The sequence below is a fragment of the Thamnophis elegans genome, chromosome 10 (assembly GCF_009769535.1).
Source record: "Thamnophis elegans isolate rThaEle1 chromosome 10, rThaEle1.pri, whole genome shotgun sequence".
Taxonomy (NCBI): Eukaryota; Metazoa; Chordata; class Lepidosauria; order Squamata; family Colubridae; genus Thamnophis; species Thamnophis elegans.
The window spans coordinates 58,020,463-58,046,204 of NC_045550.1; the positions used below are offsets into that span (position 1 = coordinate 58,020,463).

At 38.1% G+C, this 25,742-nt stretch overlaps 1 protein-coding gene across 1 annotated transcript in view; it reads left to right on the forward strand.

The window, feature by feature from the left end:
* Nucleotides 1-25,742, forward strand: part of NAALADL2 (N-acetylated alpha-linked acidic dipeptidase like 2) — a 267,073-nt gene that overhangs the window by 194,742 nt on the left and 46,589 nt on the right. Inside the window, exon 7 of the mRNA XM_032224901.1 lies at nucleotides 8,776-8,871. Coding sequence (XP_032080792.1) covers nucleotides 8,776-8,871 — 96 coding nt within the window. The remainder of the gene's footprint in view (nucleotides 1-8,775; nucleotides 8,872-25,742) is intronic.

Consider the following 25,742-nt stretch of genomic DNA (forward strand, 5'->3'; position numbering starts at 1 on the left):
GACTCCAGGAGGCGGTGCTCATCTTTGTTTCAAAGCCGAAGAGCCAGCGCCGTCCGAAGTCATCTCCATGATCATGTGGTCGGCATGATTAAATGCCAAAGGCACATGGAACACTGTTACCTTCCCACCAAAGGTGGTCTCTATATTTCTACTTGCATTTTTACATGCTTTTGAACTGCTAGATTGGCAGAAGCTGGGACAAGTAACGGGAGCTCACTCTGTTATGTGGCTCAAGGGAACAGAAAAGATCTTTCTGATCGACAAGCTCAGTGTCTTAGCCACTAAGTCACCGTCCCAACATTGTTTTTTACATTGATACAATTCTGTATTTTGTCTATTGTGTGCAATTGTTTCTCTCCAAACCAATGCAGTGGAGAGCTCTTTCAAAAAAAAACACCACTTTGTTATCCTGATCACTTTCTCCCATTGTGAATTCAAATGAGGTCTCTGAGATTTAAGAGGAGAGTTTGGGCACCTAATCAAACCCCTAGGGACATGGTGGCTCAGTGGCTAAGATGCTGAAGGTGTAGAACAGAAAGGTTGGCAGTTCGGTGGTTTGAATCCCTAATGCCGTGTAATGGAGTGAGCTCCCCTTACTTGTCCCAGCTTCTGCCAACCTAGCAGTTCAAAGCTTGTAAAAAATGCAAGTAGAAAAAATAGGGACGACCTTTGGTGGGAAGGTAACAGTGCTCTGTGCGCCTTCAGCATTGAATCATGCCAGCCACATGACTACAGAGATATTTTTGGACAGCGCTGGCTCTTTGGCTTTGAAATAGAGATGAGCACCGCCCCCTACAGTCGGGAACGACTAGCACATATGTGAGAGGGAAACCTTTACCTTTAAGTTTACCCAATTAAACCCCCAAATGGACAGGTTTCATCAAGTTTATATGTAATGTGAATTTCCACCAAAGAGAAAATGTTAGCAGAACACACAAGCTATAAGGGTAAGTTTAGATCATGTATGAGCTCCCCATATTCCTCAAAACACTGCGAACAACAGAAATGTTGTTATTGCTTTGCTTAATGCCTCTTCTCCTCTTCTTCCCCCCCCCCCCAAAATACAGTGAAAGTGCCAGGTTGTGTGTAGGAAGTACAAGAAGTGTTCTTTTGTTTTCAATTTTTTCAAGAGTTTACTAGAATTACCATGTACCTGGGATGACAACGTTGAAGTCCATTGTTATTTTGAAGAGTTTAGTGACATGTTTTGATTTCTCCTTCATACTAAAAACCACCTAAAAGTTTAGAGCTTTTTCTGAGCCAACCTTATTCCTTCTGTTTACTGAATAAAGGAGAAGTAGGGGAGAGGAAAAATCTTCATGTAGCTTCAAAGCTTTTCTCACTGTGATAGTCAAAGACGTTCCATTCCTTTTCCAGAGTTTTGCAGCACACTGTCAAGATTGGGTCTTTCAATCTCCTGACCATAAAAGAACCATGAGATCATGGTTCCAGGTTTTGATTAAATCCTTGGGGTTGTGGTTTATTGGGTGCTTCTATGTGAAACGGGGATACTGTGGAAATTGGTTACTCTTGGAGAATCTTGCTGACCTTATTAAGTTGCTCCTGGGAACTTGTAAGAAATTTGGGTATTATCTTGCTTGATATGTACACTTTTTATGTTATGCTTTTAAATCGATTTGGGGGAGCTAATAATCAAGCTTCAAATCCTTTACTTATTTGAGTATTCGTTGTCTCTTTTTATTTAACTTTATTCATTTCTTCTCTTTTTTATTTATTATATTATTTATTTGGCCAAGGGTGGTTAGTCAAACAAGGAATTTGTTGCCAGTACACTGAGTGCTTCTGTTCTGGAGGCAAATTCTTTGTGTGTCTAACCCCGTGATGACGAACATATGGCACGTGTGCCAGAAGTGGCACATGGAGCTCTCATTGCTTGCATGCGCGCCATCGCCCCAGGTCAGATCTCTGTGGCATTTCTTTCCAGTGCTTCTGTTTTCCTGCAAGCGACAAAACAGAAGATCATGAAAGAAAAAGATCCTACCTCTTGCTGAGCTGCCGGTGTCGGGATGTCCCACCTCCCACCGGCCAGCCGGTTTTTGGGTCTCTGCTGTGCATGCATGCACACATGTCAGTTCACATGCATGTCAATGTCCGTGCATGCACATGTCTGTGCGTTCACATGTTTGGGTTCGTGCACACACACCTTTCAGTTCGGGCATGCACCGTGCACAGTTTGGGCACTTGGTGTCTAAAAGTTTCGCCATCACTGGTCTAATAAATAAAGTATAAATCTCTGGATCCAAAATAACCAATTTCCTGGGCATCTCATTACTGCCCTGATATTTGGCAAAACAGTATTTCACTAAGATAAGGAGGTTGGACAAAAGGTATAGATGGTTGCAATATTTAGGTGAGCAAGGAGGAAATTATAGGAGTATTCATTCTGGAAATATAGCATACAACTTCAGGGTGAAGGTTAGCAATTATTTCTCATCTGGGATTTAGCAGGTAAGTGGAATTTTTCAGCACCAAGGACAGGGACTGAATATTCCTGTATGCAAATAGGAATGTGGAATACTTATCACTTTTTTTTTAAAAAAAAAAATGGAATTTTCTCAATAGAGAAGTCATTGAGTTTCTTGACAAACTTGTAGGATGTTCATTTATGAAGCATTCAGCTTAGTTACTTTTAACCCATTTTCTTGTGTTTGGAATCTGTCAAAGCATAAATAAAAAAACCTGCAATATTAGAACATCATAGACTAGTGATTCTCAACCTTTCCTTCATTGTAGACCCCTTTTGTGCCATGAGCACAGACCACCAAGACTTAACTAAAGGTTTAAATCATAACATTTCTTCAAACCTTTCTGGACCTCCTGTGATGAACCCGTAGCTCCCCAGGGTTCCATGGACCACAGGTTGACAATCAATACCATAAATCACATAGAAATCTAACCAAGGTTAATATAAAACCAGTTTAGCATGTTTCACAAATGCATCTACTCTGTTTTCCCAAAAATATGATGTACTAAGAAAGTAAGTCCTAGTTTGATTTTTACATGTGTGCCCAATATAATCTTACCCCCAAATAAACCCTAATTAAGACCCTGCCCAATCCAAGATGCATGGGTAAATAATAAGGTAGGGTAGGGATGGGAATGGGAATGTGGATTGGGTGGTGTAGCTGCCCTTCTACTTACTTTTGGATAGTTGCAGCCAGGCGTCGCACACCTTGGACCATTTCTTCTGCAGCCGGGTTTTCTGAAGGCCTCTGTAGCCAATAACAGAGCTCGGGATTGATCTGGGGCTCTGTTATCGGGTACAAAGGCCTTCAGGAAAGCCTTTCTGTCTTCAGAAGAAATGGGCTAAAGTGTGTAAGGCCTGGTTGCAACTATCTGAAGCTGAAGAAGTTCCTGTGACAGCAAAAAGGAGGCCCGGGCGATGAGCACAAGTGAAGTGTGTCAGTGGACAACCCCCCGCCCCCCAAAAATGAGTCCTGGTGTATTTTTTGGTGGCCAAAAATTATATGACAGGGTCTTACTTTCAGGAAAACATGGTATTAATAACATGTTATATTTGAACCTCAGTCTAAGTAATCTATTTGATATTCCAACTCATCACACTGTCACCCTAAGAAGTAAAGCAAAATAAATTCCTCCCCATTTATACGCAGATCTTTAAAGCATTCAGTCTTAGTCAAATAGATACCCTAGAACTTTGAATGATTGATCCTATCACATAAACAACCTTTTTAAGAATGCTCAGTGGTGTGGATAATTGAGAAGACCAAAGTAAGGGAGGAAACATCAAGAAAGGGCTTATAAATTGACTCAGTTTTGAGAACATGGGTTTAACCACCTAAGTTGGTAGGTAGTAGCTTGCATTATATAAGGGATGTGGTGGCTCAGTGACTAAGACTTTTGAACTGCTAGGTTGGCAGAAGCTGGGACAAGTAAGGGGAGCTCACTCCATTACACGGCGCTAGGGATTCAAACCACCGAACTGCCAACCTTTCTGTTCTACACCTTCAGCATCTTAGCCACTGAGCCACCATGTCCCTGGGGATTTGATTAGGTGCCCAAACTCTCCCCTTAAATCTCAGAGACCTCATTTGAATTCACAATGGGAGAAAGTGATCAGGATAACAAAGTGGTGTTTTTTTGAAAGAGCTCTCCACTGCATTGGTTTGGAGAGAAACAGTTGCACACAATAGGCAAAATACAATAAGCAAGAATTGTATCAATGTAAAAAACAATGTTGGGACACGGTGGCTCAGTGGCTAAGACACTGAGCTTGTTGATCTGAACGTCGGCAGTTCAGCAGTTCGAATCCCTAACGCTGCATAATGGAGTGAGCTCTCGTTACTTGTCCCAGCTTCTGCCAACTTAGCAGTTCGATAGCACGTAAAAATTGCAAGTATAAAAATAGAGACTACCTTGCTGGGAAGGTAACAGTGCGCTGTGTGCTTTTGGCATTTAGTCCAGAGGTGGGTTCCTACCAGTTCAGACTGGTTTGGCCGAATAAGCAGTAACTCGGCCGGCCATGTCCCTGAACCGGTTCTATTGGTGGCGCCATATGTGCCTCCATCTTGGTTTTTGCTTCTGCACATGCGCAGAAGCATTTTTTTTTACTACTGTGCATTTGCGCCTAGCATGCATCAAGTGCCCGTGTGCCTGAAGTGCGTCCATGAGCGAACCAGCAGTATAAGAAGCTGGAATCCACCCCTGGTTTAGTCATGCCGGCCTCATGACCATGGAGATGTCTTTGGACAATGCTGGCTTTTTGGCTTAGAAACAGAGATGAGCATGATCCCTAGAGCCAGACACAACTAGCACGCATGTGCGGGAGAACCTTTACCTTAGCTTGCATTATACATGACACTTGGTGAGGCTGAAAGCTTGCACAGACCCGTGCCAAAGGTATATTTCTCTTGAAATGTCACAATTGTCTAAACATGTTTAGTCAAGCTAGGCTCTTTACAAAGAAGAGATAAGATGCCTCAAGAAGAAGGTTTTTTTTTTACTTTCTGTCTCTTTCAGCTAGCAAAACATAAAGCAATCAAAGCCCCAGGGTAGAGTCCAAGTTCTCAGAAGCAAGCAGGCACATTATGAGATGCCAGGCATGACAAATCAATCCTGTTAAATTTTCAAGCAGCATTAATATTACTTTTAAACCCCAAAGCTTTCATTTCTACACTTCACAGCAAAGTAAAGAGCTTTCTGGCAAGTAAAGAATGAATTAATCATCATTTTGACATTAATCATCCCCTAAATTCAGGTCTCAAGTAAATGTGAATATAAGGAGTTTAGCATCTGACAGCTGACTTTTGTCAGGAGACTTTTAGAAATGTGTTCCTCAAATACAGGTGCTTATTATATAGGGACAATGTTCTTACTTTGGGAAGAACAATAAGCAGCCCATCCAGTAAAATATATTCCCCTAAGCACTGGGAGTAGATGGGATAATTGCGCACTAGAAGTTTGACTTGGTGCCAGCTCTCTATTGTCTTTAATTGTTTAATCTGTTTACTTCTATAATTTTAATGGGATTTTACCTGTTGTTTTCACTTTTGATTGGGAGCTGCCCAAAGTTGGAAGATGGGTGGATGTGTAAATGTTTTAAATACATAAATAAAGCAACACTCTAGAAAAAGTGCAGAGAAGAGCAATGAGGATCATTAGACTGGATGCTAAAACTTATGAAGAACGGTTACAGGAACTGGGCATGGCTAATCTAGTGAAGAGAAGGACCAGGGGAGACATGATAGCAATGTTCTAATATTTGAAGGGTTGCCACAGAGAGAAAGGGATCAAGCTATTTTCCAAAGCACCTGAAGGCCAGACAAGGGAACAATGGATGGAAGCTGATCAAGGATATATTCAACCTGGAAATAAGGAGAAATTTTCAACCAATGGAACAGCTTGCCTTCGAAAACTGTGGGAGCTTCATCACTGGAGGCTTTTAAGAAGAGATTGGACTTCCATTTGTCAGAGATGGTGTAGGGTCTCCTGCTTGGGTGGGGGAGCTGGACTAGATGATCTACAAGATCCCTTCCAATTCTGTTAATCTGTAATACCATTAATCCTTCTGATTGCAGTAAATTATGAAAATGTACTGGTTTCACATAGTATATATGGATGTTAAAGTGGAGAATTCTGTTGCATATTTACACACACACACACACACACACACACACACACACACACCGAAAATACATCAACAGAGAGTGGGCATTGAGTATTGCAACAATAAAAAAGCATTGATCTGCTATACAGCTGCAATAAAAAGATCAGATTCTAAACCGAGATCATTAGGAAATGACTCCCAGATAAAGCTGCTAATATTATAATATTATATGCCCCCATTGGTATAAATCCAGAATGTTGGTTCAGATCCAGTTCCCTTTTCCTTTTAAAGATATTGCCAAGCTAAAAAGCTTCAGAAGGGCGCCCCCAGAACATTGTTTCATGGAGAAGGAGTTAGGAGTTTAATATCTTTTTTTTTTAGTTTGAAAAGAAGTTATCACACATGTGATAAACGTGCGTGCAGCTATCTCTAATGTGGAAAAGGACAGAAAATGTAACCCATCAAAAGGAAATTTAATCAAATTCTTAATGTTTAACATTTCAACAAGATCATATTAACAAACATGCTTGAAAACATATATATAGTTATGAGTGCAAATGTAAAATTTTAATGAAAGAAAACTATGAAACCTCAGTAATTTAAGCTAGCTGTTCCAAGATCTTTATATGCATTAAGATATGTATTAGATTAGCTGTGTAAATGGATAATAATTTATTGGGCTGAATTGATCTCTGTTAGTTTTATTCAGCATGCATTTATGTCTGCTTAAAACCAAGAAATATATATTGGTTTTGATGTGCTTCTTTCTGGCTGAATCTAATATTAATTTGATTCATGCTAAGCTCCTTTTGCAAAAATTTTGCCCCTCAGTGGAGTCATGCCTGCATTATCTTCTGTAGCTGTGTGTAATTACAAGTTGCAATCAAAATGTCCTGTTTTCCCTGTTACGTTTTTTTTTTTTTTTTAGTAGTAGTAGTTTATTTGTCTTGTATGCCGCCCACTCCCGAAGGACTCTGGGAGTGTTTATCCTTTTGCTATGCTTCAGTGCGCTCACATTTTATATATATATATGTAGGTCTCTAGTTATTTGGGTTTTCTCCCGCATAAAATTGGAGATGTCTTGGCGACGTTTCGACGAAGTCTCATTCGTCATCTTCAGGCTACTTCAGGCTTGGTGCTTCCAGGAGCAATGTGAGATCTCGGCTGTTTCTTCCTTTTAACTGCCAGTGGGGGTTTGAACTGATTGGGTGGGAGCTTGGCTGTGTCCTGATTGGGTGGAGGTGTGTCCTGATTGAGTGGAGGTGTGTTCTGATTGTTTGGGGGGTTTGTGTTTCATGTAAGGATAGGAGGGGTTTAAAGAGGCTAATTGTGCATTTGCAGTCTGGCGAAAACCTCAGAAAACACATACACACACACACACACACACATATCTCTATCTCTATGTATCTATATTATCTATATTAAAGAAGGGAAAAGGAAGAGGAGAAGGAGTAGCAGAAGAAGCAAAAATGAGGAGGAGGAGGAGGAGGAGGAGGAGGAGGAGGAGGAGGAGGAGGAGGAGGAGGAGGAGGAGGAGGAGGACTTCCTTTGAGCACAGAGCTACTATGGAGTAGGAACCTGAGGAACACTAATTGCATAATTTGTTCTCTTAAGATGAACTGAGTATCTGTAGTATCCTGCCCCTTGGGAATACATTACCTGCCACAAATATGTTTTACCCTTTCCTCTCATGCTTTGCAAATCTCTCAAGACCATCTCATGCTTGATTAAATGTGGGAAATCCCTCTGTTGTTTCATTACTAATTGCAGTTTTTATTCTATTGTGAGTTTAATTTTTTTTCACTAGAACTATCTTTTTTTTTAAAAAAACTTTCTTTTTCACACAGACTCTGTCTTGATTGTTGTAGTCAAAGCACAGACAAACTTGCAACGTTCTGTTTCTATAACCAATATGAATAAAAGTAGTTTGGCCTTAATGTGGAGCTGATTATTTACTTTGGTCTACATAATCTCCTAACTGAGAGACGTGGTGGCTCAATGGTTAAGACACTGAGCTTGTCAATTAGAAAGGTCGGCAGTTCAGTGGTTCGAATCCCTAGCGCCGCGTAATGGAGTGATCTCCTGTTACTTGTCCCAGCTTCTGCCAACCTAGCAGTTTGAAAGCACGTAAAAATGCAAGTAGAAAAATAGGAACTCCCTTTGGTGGGAAGCTAACAGCGTTCCATGCACCTTCGGTGTTTAATCATGCCAGCCACATGACCACGGAGAGGTCTTCAGACAGTCCTGGCTCTTTGGCTTTGAAATTGAGATGAGCACCGCCCCCTAGAGTCAGGAACGACTAGCACATATGTTTGTGAGGGGAAGCTTTACCTTTAACTTTAATCTCTGCCTTTTGAAATTTAGGATTATTAGTATATATTGCTTTCTCCTTCAGATGAAAATGTACAATAAATGCATTCCACGAGTGACATGCACACATGAAAATGGATGCCGTTATAACAGTGTCTTGTTTATTTATTTGTTTTAAAAAGAAAAAATATAGTTCATTGTTTCTGAAACAGTGTGTTGAAATGAGTAAACTGGATCACTGAAATGAAGTCTAATCATCAACACAATCTTTTAAAAAAATTGAAATCCTTTAAACCATAGACAAAAGCCAATAAAGCTTCTAAGGAAAGAAATCAATATGAAGTCTTAAAAGGTTTCTCCTTCTCCCTCTTACACAGACAGCAAGTTTTCTTTCTGAGGCTGTTTTCCCTGTGTCTTCAACAATATCCACAAAGCTGGATTCTCCCTTCCGCCTGCACGAATCCATCACTAAGGTAAAGGCAATTAAGATGTCTCCTCTCCGCAGTGATATAAGTATTTATTTCATGTGAACCAATCATGAATGAATAATTCACTGTTTTCAGGGGTGTTTGAAAGTTTTTATTGATGATCCTGTACTGACAGTTTGATTGATGATTTAAAGGCAGCCGCAGTATTATTCTGTGCATCATTCTTTTAAAAGAAAGTCCCATTGAACTTGTGGGGCTAACTCCCAAGAAGTTAAGTATAAGATTTGAGGCTTAAGGCTTGTGTTTCAGGATTCAGAATAAGGACGTTTCCAAATTCATGCATAAAAGTATTTATTCACTCATTCACTGGAAGAGCGGATGTAAAATTGTTTTTGTTCTCACCCAAAAAGTACAAAGCAGATTCCTGATCCCAACAAAACCCCTTTTATTAAACAAATGTGAATTCCTCTCATTCACATTCAGCAAAAGTCTGGTAAACAGTCTTTCAAAGATGAAGTTATCACCTTTACTCAGAAAGCTGCCATGTAAAATTTTTCCAAATGCAGTGCTGTGCAAGGAGAGACATGGCACAGAGTCCCTGAGATTCATAGGAAGATCTTCACACTCCTGAAACGAATTAACGAATGAATTGTTTCCTGCAAAAGCCCACTCCCCTTTCGCTTTTCTTTTATTTCCTATGGGAGGGGTCAAACACCGTCCATCTGTGGCTTTACTCCCAAGTTGACCCTGATTTCTTAGTTGTTCTTTTTTTCTGGCAGTTTTGCACATGCATACACTGGGAACAGGCTCCAACTGTTCTTCTGCCTGACTGCTGCCTAGCTCTAAAAGCAGCTGAGAACTGCCAGACGGCCTTGGCCCCACTTCTGCCTCCGATGCAGAGCCCTCGTCCAAGCCTTCCCCAACCTCCCCTCTGTCCAACTCTGCTGCCAGCTCCGCTGGCCACTGGTGGGCCACAACAGTTTTTAACACACAAGGTCAATACCAAATATCTCCTGCATTTAATATTCCAAGATGAGTCATGCTTTTCACGGGGACAGGAAAAGATTATACACAGCTCTTTTTTGTCCAGATAAAAAAGTATTTGTCTTTTATGAACTACAAAACAATTCAAGTAGAACAGACAATACACGTGTGCTGAATTGAAGAAAGGTTGTAATCTTCCTTCAGTCCCAGATTTAATCTTGGAAATGATCTAGTCTTGGAAAATCAATGTATCCAAGTCTTAAGAAATATATGTTTCTTGTGATTTAAAAAAAATGGATAATGCTTATCTGTGTTTAATGTTTTCAAAAGGCTGCATATGAACTTTTTGGTCTTAAGATTTTTTTTTAACTTCTGTGATTTAGTCCTGTCCAGCCATAGCTCCATTTTGGATTCAGGTTATAGCATACCTTTAAGGAAATTTTGAAAGAACTGTGATAATGAACAACATAATTGAAATGTTAAATTATAGTCACAAAATGTAACATTTGATCTTGTTTTTCTTTGCTTTATCAAATTTGGGGCTCAGTAAAGGACAACCCTAATAAATGAAAAGAGATATATCTTCCCCATATTACAGAGTAGATTTAAGATGTTTTTAAATCCTTTCTGAAAAATCTTTATATTCCAAAAATGAAAAAAAAAGTAGCATTATGTTTCTGAATAATCTACATTTAATTATAAGTTTAAGGATTGAATTAATCCCTTATCCTTAGCAAATTGATATGACATGAATTGTTTGTGTTATATTACATATAAACATAATATTATGTATTCTTTTTTTCTCTTTTAATGGCTAGCTTATTTTCATCACTATATTGTAGATAGGATTTTTAACATTATATAACTATATACTTTGCATTGTACTTTTTATAACTCACTAATATTTTTTTTGAAAAACATTTTTTTAATTTAGAAAAAAATGAATCAAAAAGAAACTTCTACTTAAAAAAAGAAACTTTTACTTCAAGGAATTCCTTTTAGGATAGACATAAGTGCATGATTTTAGCATTGTTCTACAGCTATCCTTTACCTTCACTATGCTAGGTATTTTATTTATTGTCTCTAATACAAGCTTCACTATTTTTTGTTGATCTTTGTGTAACAGAATGTCCTATATCAATAGCAAATTCTACAAGCTCAGCTGAGCTGCTACAGTGCTATTAAGAAGATAGAAGTTTATAATAGAATAACTGAGTTGGAAGGGACCTTGGAGGTCTTCTAGTCCAACCCCCTGCTTAGGCAGGAAACCCTTCATCACTTCAGGCAAATGGTTATCCAACATATTCTTAAAAACTTCCAGTGTTGGAGAATTCACAACTTCTTGAGGCAAGAATTTAGATAGATTCCATCTGGCAATAAAGCTGTGAATTGTTTTTCCCCATACCTTCAGAACCCTGTCATTACATTTGAGAATTCAAGATTATTCGATAATATATTTTAAAAATCCCTTCAATTTAAGGTGGGATTATCATTCCAATTTCCATTTAGGCTTCAAAAATTCCATGAAATTAATAGATAAGAACAAGATCTTTATGCACAGACCATATTAGCTGAAGCTTAGTTCAATCTTGTATGCTATTGGGGAGTTATTAGTCAAAGTCCCTGCACTCACCTTGCATTGGTCTTTCAGGTTAACCTTGGTTGAAAAAAATGTCCAGGTAGACATTGAAGAGGTACAATTAGCCCTGTCACTTGATGGAGATCAGCCAAATGAAATTGTGCCTAATGCATCTGAACAAAGCATAGCATTTCTCCCAAATTCCATTTAGTAAAGGCAGAATTGTTTTTTTTTAAATTCCTCAGGTAAATAACCTTAAAAAAACAAACCCTGAGCTACAATTATTCTCTATTATTTCAAACCTTCTTTTTTCTGAAATGAACCAGCAAAGAAATTCATAACTCTCTTTAATCCTTTTACATGAGTCAGTGGCATAGAATCATGATTGTGTCCTTACATCCTAAAGATACATTTAAAAAAAGAGTTTTATTATTTTTAAGTTACAAAAATAAACATTCCATCTTTCCTTAAGCAGTGTGTTGTCTGGGTACAAACATCTCTGTGCAACATTGTTCCTCTTTTGCCACATCTTTCACATTCATATTAACATTATAATTCAATTAGGTTTATTATAATTATAATTATTATTATAATTATTATAGTTGAATTAACAAAAGAATAACAAAAGAGAAAGGTTCTATATTTAGGCAACAAAACCGAAATGCACAGGTACAGTATAAGTGGTACCTTACTCAAGAGTAGTAACTGTGAAAGGGATTTTGAAGTCCTAGTGAGCAACCATTTAAATATGAGCCAGTAGTGTGCAGCAGCTGCCAAAAAAGTCAACACAGTTCTAGGCTGCATAAACAGAGGGATAGAATCAAGATCACATGAAGTGTTAATGCCATTTTATAATGCCTTGCTAAGGCCACACTTGGAATACTGCATTAGGTTTTGCTGCTCACAATGTAGAAAAGATGTGGAGACTCTAGAAAGAGTGTAGAGAAGAGCAACAAAGATGATCAGGGGACTGGAGACTAAAACATATGAAGAATGGTTGCTGGAACTGGGTATGCCTAGTTTAATGAAAAGAAGGACTAGGGGAGACATGATAGCAGTGTTCCAATATTTCAGGGGTTGCCACAAAGAAGAGGGAGTCAAACTATCTTCCAGGGCACCTGGGTGTAGAACAAAAAGCAATGGGTGGAAAATAACCAAGGAGAGAAGCAACTTAGAACTGAGGAGAAATTTCCTGACAGTTAGAACTATTAATCAGTGGAATAGCTTGCCTCCAGTTTTGAATGCCCCAACACTGGGCTCTTTCTCCTTAATTGTTAATGTTAATCTTTTCATTTCTGCACATTCTAATATTTTCTTATCACCTTCTCATCAATAGGAATCTCTATACTTTTCAAATGTTGTGCATATTATATTATATTATATTATATTATATTATATTATATTATATTATAATATAATATAATATAATATAATATAATATAATATAATATAATATAATATAAAGATATATTTTGAGGCCCTGCAGAGTATGCCACATCCTCCTCAGAAAACAGTCAAGATCTTCTTTTTGTCTTATCAAGAGCTTCCATTAGGCTTTCACTATTTGTAGGAAGAAAGTTCACAGATATCAAAACTACTAAATTTCAAATCCTTTTTCTTTAAGTTGATGCCTTATTGTTTTTCTTGCTTTCCTTCTTCAATTCTGCCACTCATGATGTACGGAAAAAATAAAAGGGGAAATCTCCATTCCTTCAATTGCAAATGAATAAAGGAAAATAATAAAAAGCATTATAAAATGGAACACCAATATCGGTGTTCCTTCCATGATTCCCAAAGCAGCATGCTGGGTAGGATATCAATAACAGCGCCCAGGCAGTGGCCTAAGAAGAGAAAGTAGGAAGCATGTGGAGCTCCACAATCACAATTTCTATATAATTGAAGATTCTCAGTCATTCAGTTGTCTGGAAGTTGATTCATGCCAACTGGACTTCTTTTCTTTGGGGGGCTTGAAATGTTTCATGGAACATAGACTAATATAATTGGAAGGGACTTTGGAGGTCCTGGTCCAACCTCTTAGTTGTCCAAATAGTTGTCCAATCTCTTTTTAAAAGTCTCCAGTGATGGAGCACCCACAATGGCTGAAGCCAAGCTATTCCATTGATTGATTGCTATAACCATTTGGAACTTTATCCTTAGTTCTAGGTAGCTTCTCTCCTTCATTAGTTTTCAGCCATTGTTTCTTGTGTCAGGGAAATAATTTAATAGTCGGCCAGCTGTTGTAATGCTGTAATGATCTTGCAATGGTAGTAATGAGTCAGCAGGGTTATTTGACTCTTTACCACTTTAAGGGACAGATAAGACAGATCTTGTTGGGGGTATATCTTTCTCTCCATGTGTGCTTCTGTGCTGTAGTTGATGATTGATTGCCTGACTTTGCCTAGTACATGTATGTATATATTCCTTGTAGATAAACCACTATTTGAAAGACAAATAATGTTTACTGTATTTTGCTCCTGAGTTGACTCAAAATAGTCACACTGTGTGCACTCTGACATCTTGCCTTGCCTTTTAGTGCTTTTGAAAATAGTTTTACTCCCTCATCTTTTTAGAAGTCTTTAGTTTTAGGACATTGCTATCATGTCTCCCTTAGTTCTTCTTTTCATTAGACTAGACATACCCAATTCCTGGGCCCATACAAAACATTCTTTGTATGTTTTAGCCTCAAGACCCCTAATAATTCTCATTACTCTTCCAAAGTCTCAACATCTTTTTTTATATTGTGGTGACCAGAACTGGATATAAAATTGAATTTTGTGTCAAGTAATGTACTGATTGTATGTCTTTTTGAAACTTCATTTCACTCCCTATGGAAATTAGATTTCTGTTATTTTTTTCCATACTTCAAAATATGATCCTGTTCTTTGGATTTGTTATACTGACCTGTCAATACAGCCAGATGAGGATTTTCATTTTGATTTTCATTATGAATGGCTACGAATATCTACTACACATTTAATTAAGACTGATCAATGATCATAATTGATCACCTCTAACTAGATCAACATAAACAATTTGTTCATCACTTGTTCCATGCAAACATCCATAGAATAATCTCCTGGTTGATTATTCTATTGATGTGCTGGACTCATTAAAGTGATGAGTTGTAATTGATGAAAGTGACCCCACAGTCCTATAAATGAATAAGTAAATTAATAAATGGGCAATTAAGTAATTTTTTTGCTGGAACCTAAGACTGAATATTTCATTATAGGCTGATGTAATTCACTGAAAGGGATCCAGATAGTACAATATAATTTTAGAGAAACCTTTTGCAAGAGATCTGTATGCATTTACTGAACAATCCAATTCTACTGAAAAGATATGCTCTGATGAGAAAAAAAATATGGGAGGAAGAATGCAAAAAGAAAAAGAACAACGTCTTTCTTTCTTTTTTTCTCTCTTTCTCTCTCTCTCTCTCTCTCTCTCTCTCTCTTTCTTTCTTTCATTCATTCCAATAACAATAGCATGATTTATACTTATATACTGCTCAAGTGTGATTTACAGCACTCTCTTTCTTTCTTTCTCTCTCTCTTTCTTTTTTCTTTCTTTCCAATAACAATAGCATGATTTATACTAAAAAAATGCTGCCCCAGAGTGCTTTGCAGCCTCTCTTTCTTTCTCTTTCTTTCTTTCTTTCTTTCTTTCTTTCTTTCTTTCTTTCTTTCTTTTCTTTCTTTCCAATAACAATAGCATAATTTATACTTATATACTGCCCCAGAGTGCTTTATAGCCTCTCTCTCTCTCTTTCTCTTTCTTTCTTTTCCTTCCTTCCTTCCTTCCTTCCTTCCTTCCTTTCCAACAACAATAGCATGATTTATACTTATATACTGCCCCATAGTGCTTCACAGCACTCTCTGCCCAGTTTACAATGCCAGCATATTGCCCCCCCAACAATCTGAGTCCCCATTTTACTAACCCCGGAAGGCTGAGTTAATCTTGAGACCTGCCACGATCAAACTCAAGGCTGTGGACAGAGTTTGCTTGCAATACTGAACTTATCCATTGCATCACCTGGGCTTCTTTATTTAATATTAGAAATTAGAGTAGATTATGTTATGTTTTTTTTAAAATGTTCTTCCTCTTCTGTCTTGAGCTCCCTGCCCAATTTCAGCAGCTAGCAAAGGCCTGTTCATAAAACAGCTAAACAAACAAACAAACACAAATGTTACATAGACAATAAAATCCAAATATAAGATGAATTTATTAGGACATAGTGACTAAAAATGTGCATATTAATGTGCAAATCTTTTGAAGCAGTCTTTTGAAGCCAAAACAGCCATACAAAAACTTCTAGTCCCAAACAACTGATGTACTAGTGCTGGTGTTGTTAATGCAGAGCTTTCTCTCTTACTCTCTACCTTCTTATTCTTCTCACATACATACCTTCTTTTCCCCCATTCATTGCCAGCGTTTAAAATCCTTTTTCTCTTTGTGATATTCAAAGCTTTTTGAATCAAGGCTAACTTAACTCATTCTAAGTAACCCAGAGCATCAGTTCCCTTCAATAACAGGGTATAAGAAGCTGGAGCCAATGAAAACGTAACACTCTGTTGATAAGAGGGGTGGGATGGAGACAGGGGAAGACATGTAAGGAGGGCTTTAGCAGTTAAGAACAAGAAAAGGCCAGGGCAGAGGTAAGAACAGGAGGCAAGATATGAAAAAAAAAACAAAAAAACAGAATTAAGGCTTTAGAGACAAGCAAGAGATTTGGTGATGGAGAGAAGCTGCAAGGAGGAAGAAATAAAAAGGCAGAAGGAGATAAGGAATCTGCTTATTTTATCTCATCTTCAGGAGATAAAAAGGCATCAAAAAGAGAAAGATCTGGGGAAGAAAATTACAGTAACCTGAAAGTGGCACAGGAGATGTGGCAGCAGTAGCATCATCTCAGAAAGGACCTGTGAAGAGGGGAGAGATGATACAAACAGGACTGAAAGCCTTGCTGCAGATAAAATGGATGGCATTGTGGACCTCCAAGGAGGATGAGGGGGAGATAAATAGGAGAACAAGATTATTGTATGGTAGCTGGAATCTTCTTATGAGTTTGGTAGACTGGACAAGGAAATCACAAAGCGGTTGTATATAAATGGAATTTAAAAGGGGAAGTTTGATAAAAATAAGTTTTATTTCTATAAAAATATGGAATGGAATTTATAAGTGGCTAGAAAACAGAAGCCAAAATAGGAAATAGAAGTATTTCTTTTTGTTTTTGTTTTTCTAAACTCATACTGAATAAAAATTAAACAAAATTACTAATTACTATCAAACTTAAAGTATTGACCACAATGTAAATACAATGGTGATAGGGAAAATTAGTATCATTATAATTGGTAGTACAGTTGTTATTACATTTATTACAGAGGTTAAAACTGGTAGGAAGGAAATGGGGAATGGAGAACTACAAAGGCTAAACATGTATCCCAATACGGAAGGCTGTATAACTATTTTTTATATTGTTATGTTTGTCTTGGTTTTTTTTTTTCTTTTTTGTTGCTTTTTTCTGTTTTTAAAGGTAAAAATGTTTAATAAAACTTTTTTTTAAAAAAAAAGTTTCATAAAGAACATTAAAATACAAAAAATAATAATAAAATGGGAAGTTTGTTGCTTGTTGAAAAAGAGAAGAAAGAGAATATGGAGATGGCAGAAGCTGAGAGATGAAAAGGCCATTTAATCCAACTGAGTCCAACTCTTGCTCAGGGAAGTGATCCAAATTAAATATCCCAAATATCCTCTACTAGGGATTACTTGAATATATTCAGTGAAGAGGAACCCATCACATCTCTGAGACTTTTTTTTTTACTTCCTTAGATAAACTTTTAAAAACATTGGGATTTTTATGTCTTCAGGAATGAAAGTTTTTGTTTGTTGAGAGTGTTGCAGAGTTGGGGTCCAGGATACACAAGCCTCAGAAGGACTAAAGCACATCTTGCCCATTGATTTTTCTACATTTCATTGACAACGATCTAGATTTCTCAAGTTCTATCCTTTTAAAATTTGTTTGTCATTTGTCCATTGCCATTAACCTGTTTTAATCAGTGTGAGTGGCTGGAAACAATATTGGATTTTCAAAAACAATGATAAATTACAAGTTGTTTAATTATGTGTCATTAAGTCAATCACTTAGTGACCACATTTTCTATATGTATGCTGAAAAGAAAAAAAAAATATTGCATTAGGTTTTATTATTATTAGATAAAACATCCTTCTTCCATAAAACAGATAAATTATACATCGCTTGAGTCCAGTCTTTATAGCAGTAGCAATAGCACTTAGACTTATATACTGCTTCATAGTGCTTTACAGCCCTCTCTAAGCAGTTTACAGAGTCAGCATATTGCCCAATAATCTGGGTCCACATTTTACCCACCTTAGAAGGATGGAAAGCTGAGTCAACCTTGGGCCTGGTGAGATTCGATCTGCCAAACTGCTGGCAGAAGTAGCCAGCAATACTGCACCCTAACCACTACACCACCATGGCTCTTATTCTAATTATTCCCATCTGGAATAATTCTACTTTTACAATTTTTCAAAATAGGTGTGGGGTTTTTTTTTTTTTTTTTTTTTGCAATACCCAATATCTTGTATAGCCATAATTTCTCAAAAATGGCGAGATTCCAATGTTTTGGAACATAATTTAACATTACATTAAGATAATGAACATTAAAAAAAATTACCATCCATCTTTATATGAAATTATATATGTTAAAACTTTATTCCAAAAAGATGTCATTGACTAACAAGATCAAATCATATTTGTCGATTACCTCTCATTTTTATAGATATCAATAATATCTATTCAAATAGAAGCCCAATGTACTTAAAATGGAACATTTTCATAAATTCATTTTCATCTTAAATCCAGTTAAACTAATTTGACATTTTGTAAGACCTGGAACTATTAAATGTTCCATTATTGGATGTTCCAATTCTTTATTCCATAACCTGCAAATGTCATTAATATCAAGCTTGAAATTAGTTCTTTATATAAATATGATGTGGATTTAGTTTCAGACGTTGACTCCATCAGAGATGAAAGTCCTTCAGGATTTTGGGAAGCAGCCAAAGCATTTGATTCAGATTAAGCCATCAAAACGTGCTTAAGTTAATTATATTGATGTTGCTGTGAATTATTGAGGCAAAATTCTATTTGAAGTTGAGAAAAATCCTTAAAATAATCATTACGCAGTAATTGATTTAAATAACCATTCCAGATTATGTACATAGTTTCCAATACAAGATCTTGCTTTTATTTTTGAATTAGAGGGCTTCCATAAAATTAGGCATTTATAGACCTCAGGGCCAGATTAAGGCGAACTGAAGCTCCAAATATAGCAGCAATGTTTAACTGACAAGCTATTAAGATTCAATAAGAGATGAAAATTAAATTTAAGCGAGACAGTGAAAGAGTTAAGGTCATGATAACTAGAAGGGAAAACTCTGTTCCCCTACTTCTCTTCATGTCCTAAGCACATTATTATTTTGCTTAATGATTAATTCAGGACTGTTGGACCTTAGCATCAAAACCCAATCTGTCACCTAACAAGTCTCAATCATTGTCTTGTTGCTTGCAGGCTCAAAAATAAAATACCTTTTTCCTTGCATGTTGAGTTTACATTAAGAGAAGTAAACAAACAAACAAACAAAAACTTTCCGTTAAGTCCCACAAAGATGGGTAACCTGGAATATTTTTATTCCATATACACGTAACTGATAAAATACAGTAATTGAGCTACAGCATGCAACTTGCTGACTGCATTTCTTTGGCAGTCTTCAAAATTAAACTGGGCTGAAAAGATCTTGACAGCATCAAAAAGCTAGCATTTTCAGTAAACATTTGCTATTAATAACAGAATAACAAAGTTGGAAAAGACATGGAAGTCTTCTAATGCAACCCTCTACTCAGGCCAGAAACCCTATACCCGTGATGGCAAACCTATGGCATAGCAATAGCAATAGCAGTTAGACTTCATAGGGCTTTCAGCCCTCTCTAAGCGGTTTACAGAGTCAGCATATTGCCCCCAACAACAATCCGGGTCCTCATTTTACCCACCTCAGAAGGATGGAAGGCTGAGTCAACCCTGAGCCGGTGAGATTTGAACAGCCGAACTGCAGAACTGCAGTCAGCTGAAGTAGCCTGCAGTGCTGCATTTAACCACTGTGCCACCTCGGCTCTTAAAACCACTCCATGCATGCCTGGAGTGGTTTTTGTCGGGACAAGGAGTTTGTTTCATGCTCTTGGGAAGCCTAGTTCCTGAGGCGTGATAGCAGCCTATCAGGAGCCTCATTGCTAATAGATTGGTGCCATCCAATGGCTGCCATACTCCTTGGACTGCCAGACAAATCTTTGGATGCAAAGCAGGGGAAGGATCTGGCCCCTTACAAATAAAGTTTTTCAAGTCCTTCCCTAAATGTTTTCAAGCTCTTCCCTTTGAAGTAAAGTTTTATTTATTTGAAATAAAGGATGGGGAAGATGCAAGGTTGATTTCATTTCATCAGAAACGGAAATTTGGGATGCCAACGGAACTTGCAGCTTCACAAAGCCTAATTTAACTGATGAGTTCCCTGCTAGTACTAATCTAAATACATAAATTCATTGTGGTAGCGCAATGATTGCAAGCTTATTGTATTCTCCATCGTGTTGGAAAGCTATTTTTTTTTTACTTTTTGGTGCTTGCTTGTGGATCTCTAACTCCTGATTAGGATGTGTTAATTAGTCTAAATCACCTTAGATTGCAGGTTGCATACATTTTTTTTCTATTTTGGCGGCTGTTATAATTATTATCATTTTTTAGGACAGAAATTGAAGGGATGCATTTGTTTGTAGGAAAAATCTAGGCAGTTTTCCATTAAATAAAAGAAATATATTATTTCCCCCTCTCTCAAAACCTCTCAACACACATACTACGTCCATAAGGTTTGCTTGGCAGTGTTCAACACCATTTTCTGGCAGCATATTTGGTCATCTCTCCAGTTTTGCCCACAGCCTTGGAATTCTTACCTAACCTCCCTTCCAAGTACTCTTTGCAAGCATTTTTGAAGAGGAATCTAATCAATCAGAATAGAGATGGAAGGGACTTTGGAGTTCTTCTAATCCAACCCCCTGCTCAAGCAGGAGACCTTATACAAGTGTTGGTGAACCTTTTCGGCACTGAGTGCTGAAATGGGAGTGTGCGCGCGTGCACACAAACCTCAGAAACTGGAAGAGCAGTCCCCCGGTGCGCATGCACGCACCTAGCAACTGCCATTCCAGTTTCTGGCTTGTGCATGTGCACCAGCCACCCTATCTTTCAGTTTCTGGTGTGCATGCGCACATGAAGACCACCTATCTGAAATGGTATAGGGCCGTGATGGCAAACATATAGCACACGTGCCAAAAGTGGCATGCAGAGTCATCTATCCAGGCATGCGAGCCATTGCCTGTTGCTCTTCCAGATTCTGACGCGCCAGACAGCTGGTCTTCACATGCACCAGAAATCAGAAGAGCGGCCATCCAGCATGTGCATTGAGCGAGTACTCTTCTAGTTTCCAGTGCTCCCAGGCATGTAAAGACCAGTTGGCCGGTGCTCTAGAACCCAGAACATCCTAGTTCTGTCTCCATCAACACCAGTGGTGGAATTCAAATTTTTTTACTACTGGTTCTGTGGGTGTGGCTTTGTGACCATGGTATGGCTTTTGGGGCGTGGTGTGGTTTTGTGGGTGTGGCTTTGTGGGCGTGGCAGGGGTAAGATACTGTAAAATATCCATTCCCTCCCCACTCCAGGGGAAGGTTACTGCAAAATCCCCATTCCCTCCCGATCAGCTGGGACTCATGAGGCAGAGAATAGATGGGGGCAGGGCCAGTCAGAGGTGGCATTTACTGGTTTTCAAAATTTCCACTGCTGGTTCTCCAGAACTGGTCAGAAACTGCTGAATACCAGCTCTGATCAACACTGTAAATACCAGCATATATTCAGGTCAATACATCTATAGGGTAAGGGCTTCAGCCTTGTGATGTTTCATTTCTAGAATTCAAAATGCTTCTTTGCAGTCTGCGGAGACATCACTTATCTATTTTAACTATGTTTTTCCTCTTATAAACTGATCTTGCTTTTCATTTCAAGAAACAAGCAATACACAAGCTTGTATTTATGACAATATGAAAGAAGGGCCTATATTTTTATAAGATAGCAAAACAGTTTCAGCCTCTCATAAATGAATATTTCTCAAATGCGTTAAGGGAAAATTTGAGTGGGGAGGAGAACAGTTTTTCAGTAGACAGAGCTTTGAAATGTCATTTTTATTCCAGAATAGAATATTTACAAAAGTGTACTTCTTTACCAGTCATTCACGAAGGCGTAATTAAAATGAACAGCAAAAAAGGGATTTTTTTTCTATACAGTGATTTTCTACACTAAATGTCTGTGTCTTCCTCTATTTATATGTTCTAATCTAGAATAGGCTACTTTTTCAATTTTTGCTAACTTTCTTACTACATCAGGTTATTATGCTCTATATATTAATATGATACAAGGACCCAAGGTCGATATTGTTCTGACCCCTCTCCGTCCGGTGATTAACACCGACACAGGCTTTCTGTTAGCCCCGCTTTATTCACAGCAATTACAATCCTGTTGGCTGAAAGCCCACAAACGACTCGCAGGCAAAATGTTGGCAGCAACCCAGACTCCCACAGACAAGAGATACAATACAAACAAGAGCTTCTCCAGCTTGTTATGAATGGTTGTGTCCTGCAAAAGGACTCCTCCCAAAGTCTCTTCTTATATACTCTCTTGGGAGGAGCCAAGCCACAACCACCTGGGCTTGATTATCTCTTATGAGTCTTTCTCTGTAACTGCTACCTCCATTTCTCTGCCCTTCGTTGCCTGGCATCAGGGACAAATTCCCTTTGATCTTCCCCACTGCTCCATGCCTCAGGTGCCTCCTGGTGGTCAACCAGCTTCTCTGGTCCCTGCTCAGAGTCTGAACCTTGCCCAGGATCCTCCACATCTTCCATAGCTGACTCATAGGGTTCCTTGCTATCAGAGTCCAACGGCTCCTGCTGGGCCACAACAGATATTATCTGGAGATGTGTTAGTTGAAATAAACATAGTTTCATTCCCTATTGTCTGCAATGAATAGTAGTTAAGCACTTTGATCTGCATTTAAAGATGAAAAACATATCTAAACATATAGAACAAGATAAGTGGTACTTGATCACACTCAAAGTTTTCCTAAAGGAGTTAGTTACAATAATTGAAGAGGCAAGAGAGAAAGTCTTGAGCACAAGTTCAGTCTTTTCAATATATTCACAGCATTTATCTTTTTTTAGCTTTTCCACTCCAGAAAAAAATGCTGGAGGTATGAAAACCGCCAACAGAAGGTACAGACTTATCTTCCTTTCATGCAAGAGAAAATAAAGTCCTTTGATTGCTCCTTAGCTCATTGCTTACTAATGTAAAGTTCACTGCCTGCTAATGTTATTTATACATGAATGTTGAAAACTGATCAGATAATAGCTCCAACAAATTCTGTTTACACAGGATTTACAGGGTTCTGAGTGATGTACAACTTCCCAATATGAAATTGGGATTAAAAGCTATATACATGACATTTTAATAGTGCTTATTTTGATTCTTAAATATGAGGTTTAATAATATTGTAAAAATGAATTATTAATTTACAAAATGCGAACCTGCAAATAGAAGTAGAATCACTTTGGCAAAAAAAGCAAAGATAATACCAATAATAATAGGCAACTTGGATGCAATCCCAAAACATCTGAAGCACCACTTGAATGGCATTGGCATTGACAAAACACTACCAGTCAATTGCAGAAGGCAGCTCCACTTGGAGTTAGTGTCAGTCAGAATGTTTTCTCAGACATTTGAGCCAATTTGATATTTCAAATCACATTGCTTTTTCAAACTAGATCAGTGCTCACCTACTCCCTGCTGAACTGGGGATAGAGTGGATGGTGCTCTCAAAAGTTTGATGACATGTTTTTTCAGTTCCCATGATTGCTAGACTAGATGGGAATTGAGGCACAAAATGTTTAATATATAGCCTTCACATCGATCTCTAACCTGGGGTTTAGATTATTTTTGTATTATAGCCTACTACTTGGCCAGAGCAAATTAAAGGAGAGAGAACTTGAGGTTTTCCATCATTCCAACCACAGTCAAGTGACATTTACTCCTTCATTTTATTTCAAGAACTGTCTTCAGCAGCCATTGCTCCATCTCCATGCAAAATTGGTCATGGTTTTGCAAGGGAGATCAACTGCAACTAGAAGCTCTCTTTTATTATTTCTCTCTCTCAGTAATGACTCCATCAACATTGAAGTTCGTCTAGGACATTCTTTGAAACTGAATTAGGTAATCTAGATCAGTCACATTAGGGCAATATTATTGATCCATAAATGTCATTAGCCAAAGTGGCGCAATGGTTAAATGCAGCACTGCAGGCTACTTCAGCTGACTGCAGTTCTGCAGTTCAGCTGTTCAAATCTCACCGGCTCAGGGTTGACTCAGCCTTCCATCCTTCCGAGCTGGGTAAAATGAGGACCCGAATTGTTGTTGGGGGCAATATGCTGACTCTATAAACCGCTTAGAGAAGGCTGAAAGCCCTATGAAGCGGTATATAAGTCTAACTCCTATTGCTATTGCTATTATTATTCAGAACCACTTATAATCATACCCCAAGAAAGCAGTATAAAGGATTTGAGAAAGGGTAAACTAAGATCAAGCAACGTGCCATATGAGGAAGTCAAAACTGTCTCTCAATCCTTCATCGGGAAAATGTATAGACATATGTCTATACATATAGCAGTTGTTCTGGTGGTGTGCTGCAGTCTTTACAGCTGAATAGCCAATTTCACTCAGGACTTACTGTACATGAATTGTGGCCACATCATCCAGCATGATGTATTGCTTATCTCACTAACACTATAGATAACTACTAGGGGCACAAGATTAAATCATAAGGTGGTTAGGGTTTATATCCTGAACCATTATCTAAGAGCCCTATGTCAAAGCAAAATTTTCACACATGAGATACCATCAGATAAGTGGGATACAATTTTGCAGAAGGTGCAGTGAAATCAAGAGAAACTGGATAGGGCCAGGCCAAATTCCCAAGAGTCCTAGCAAGCTGTTTGAGGTAGAATTGATGACTGTGGATCCCTATCATTACTCTATGATGTTAACCATGGCAATATTTTTGGTTCAAAACAGCTATCAATCACTTGCAGATGCCTTATGTGAAAGATGATTCCCCTCCTTGCATTTACAAGATTTCTTCCCAGGTCTACATAAGGGTAGAACCTGTTAAAATATTCATGACTGGGAGAGACATGGGAGCAAGGTCAGCCAATGAATAGGCATAGCAACTAAGTCAGCCAATGGGAGCTTAAACAGATTTGAGTCTGTGCAGAGAATTGAAACAGAAACTTAAGCAGTCTGCTGCTCTGAGAAGTAAACTAGCAGTCTGTTTGGACTTGTCTGCTGAAATGAAACTAACTGCTTGTGTTTGCCTGTAACTCTGCTGCCTTGTGTTTACTTGGAAGAACCACCCATTGGTATTGTACATTTATTCATCTATTCTTATCTATATAAAGAAGTTAATGAATCCAGCTGAATCAGTTATCTGTGTGTGCTTTCTGGCTTTGAAGTTATGCAACAAACTCTGACAGAATCTGTCTCAAGACTGCTTTCAGACCATCAGTGTAAAACCTCCCTGATTAATTTCAGTGAGAATGGAGTTAGGGAAGGAGGAGAATAGGAGGTTTAGAGCAGGGGTGTCAAACTGGCAGGTCGCGGGCCAGATTCATCATGCATAGGCTATGCCCACCCCAGCTCTGCAAATGGGAAAAATGTCACAAAATATCACGTGATGGGAACACGATGCCGTGAATTTGACACCCGTGGTTTAGAGGGCGGACTCTTCTATCATTCCAATTTACAGTTGGGACCAATCGTACAGAGGTCAAGAAGGGACACACACAAACACACATCAAAGATTTCTATGTTTTGGGGACAATGTCAGACTATTAAATTTTCCTTGGCAGGGGAAGGTCATGGTTGCAGAACCAAACATTAAGCAATTATGCAACCCCCTTTATTAAAAAAAGAAAAGCTCCAGTCTTTTGTTGCATTAATTAGCATCAATAGTTAATGAATGGGACTAATTGAATTGTAAAGAGCAATGCCTTTTTGTAGATGTTGGTTTTTTTTGGGGGGGGGGGGTATTGTTTACCTGTCAAAAACCCACATATAGTTAGTTTTCAGCTCTACTTAACTGCATTTAGCCAGATAAATATTCTTTACCCTTAGTAATCTGTTTTGATGATTGCTAACAT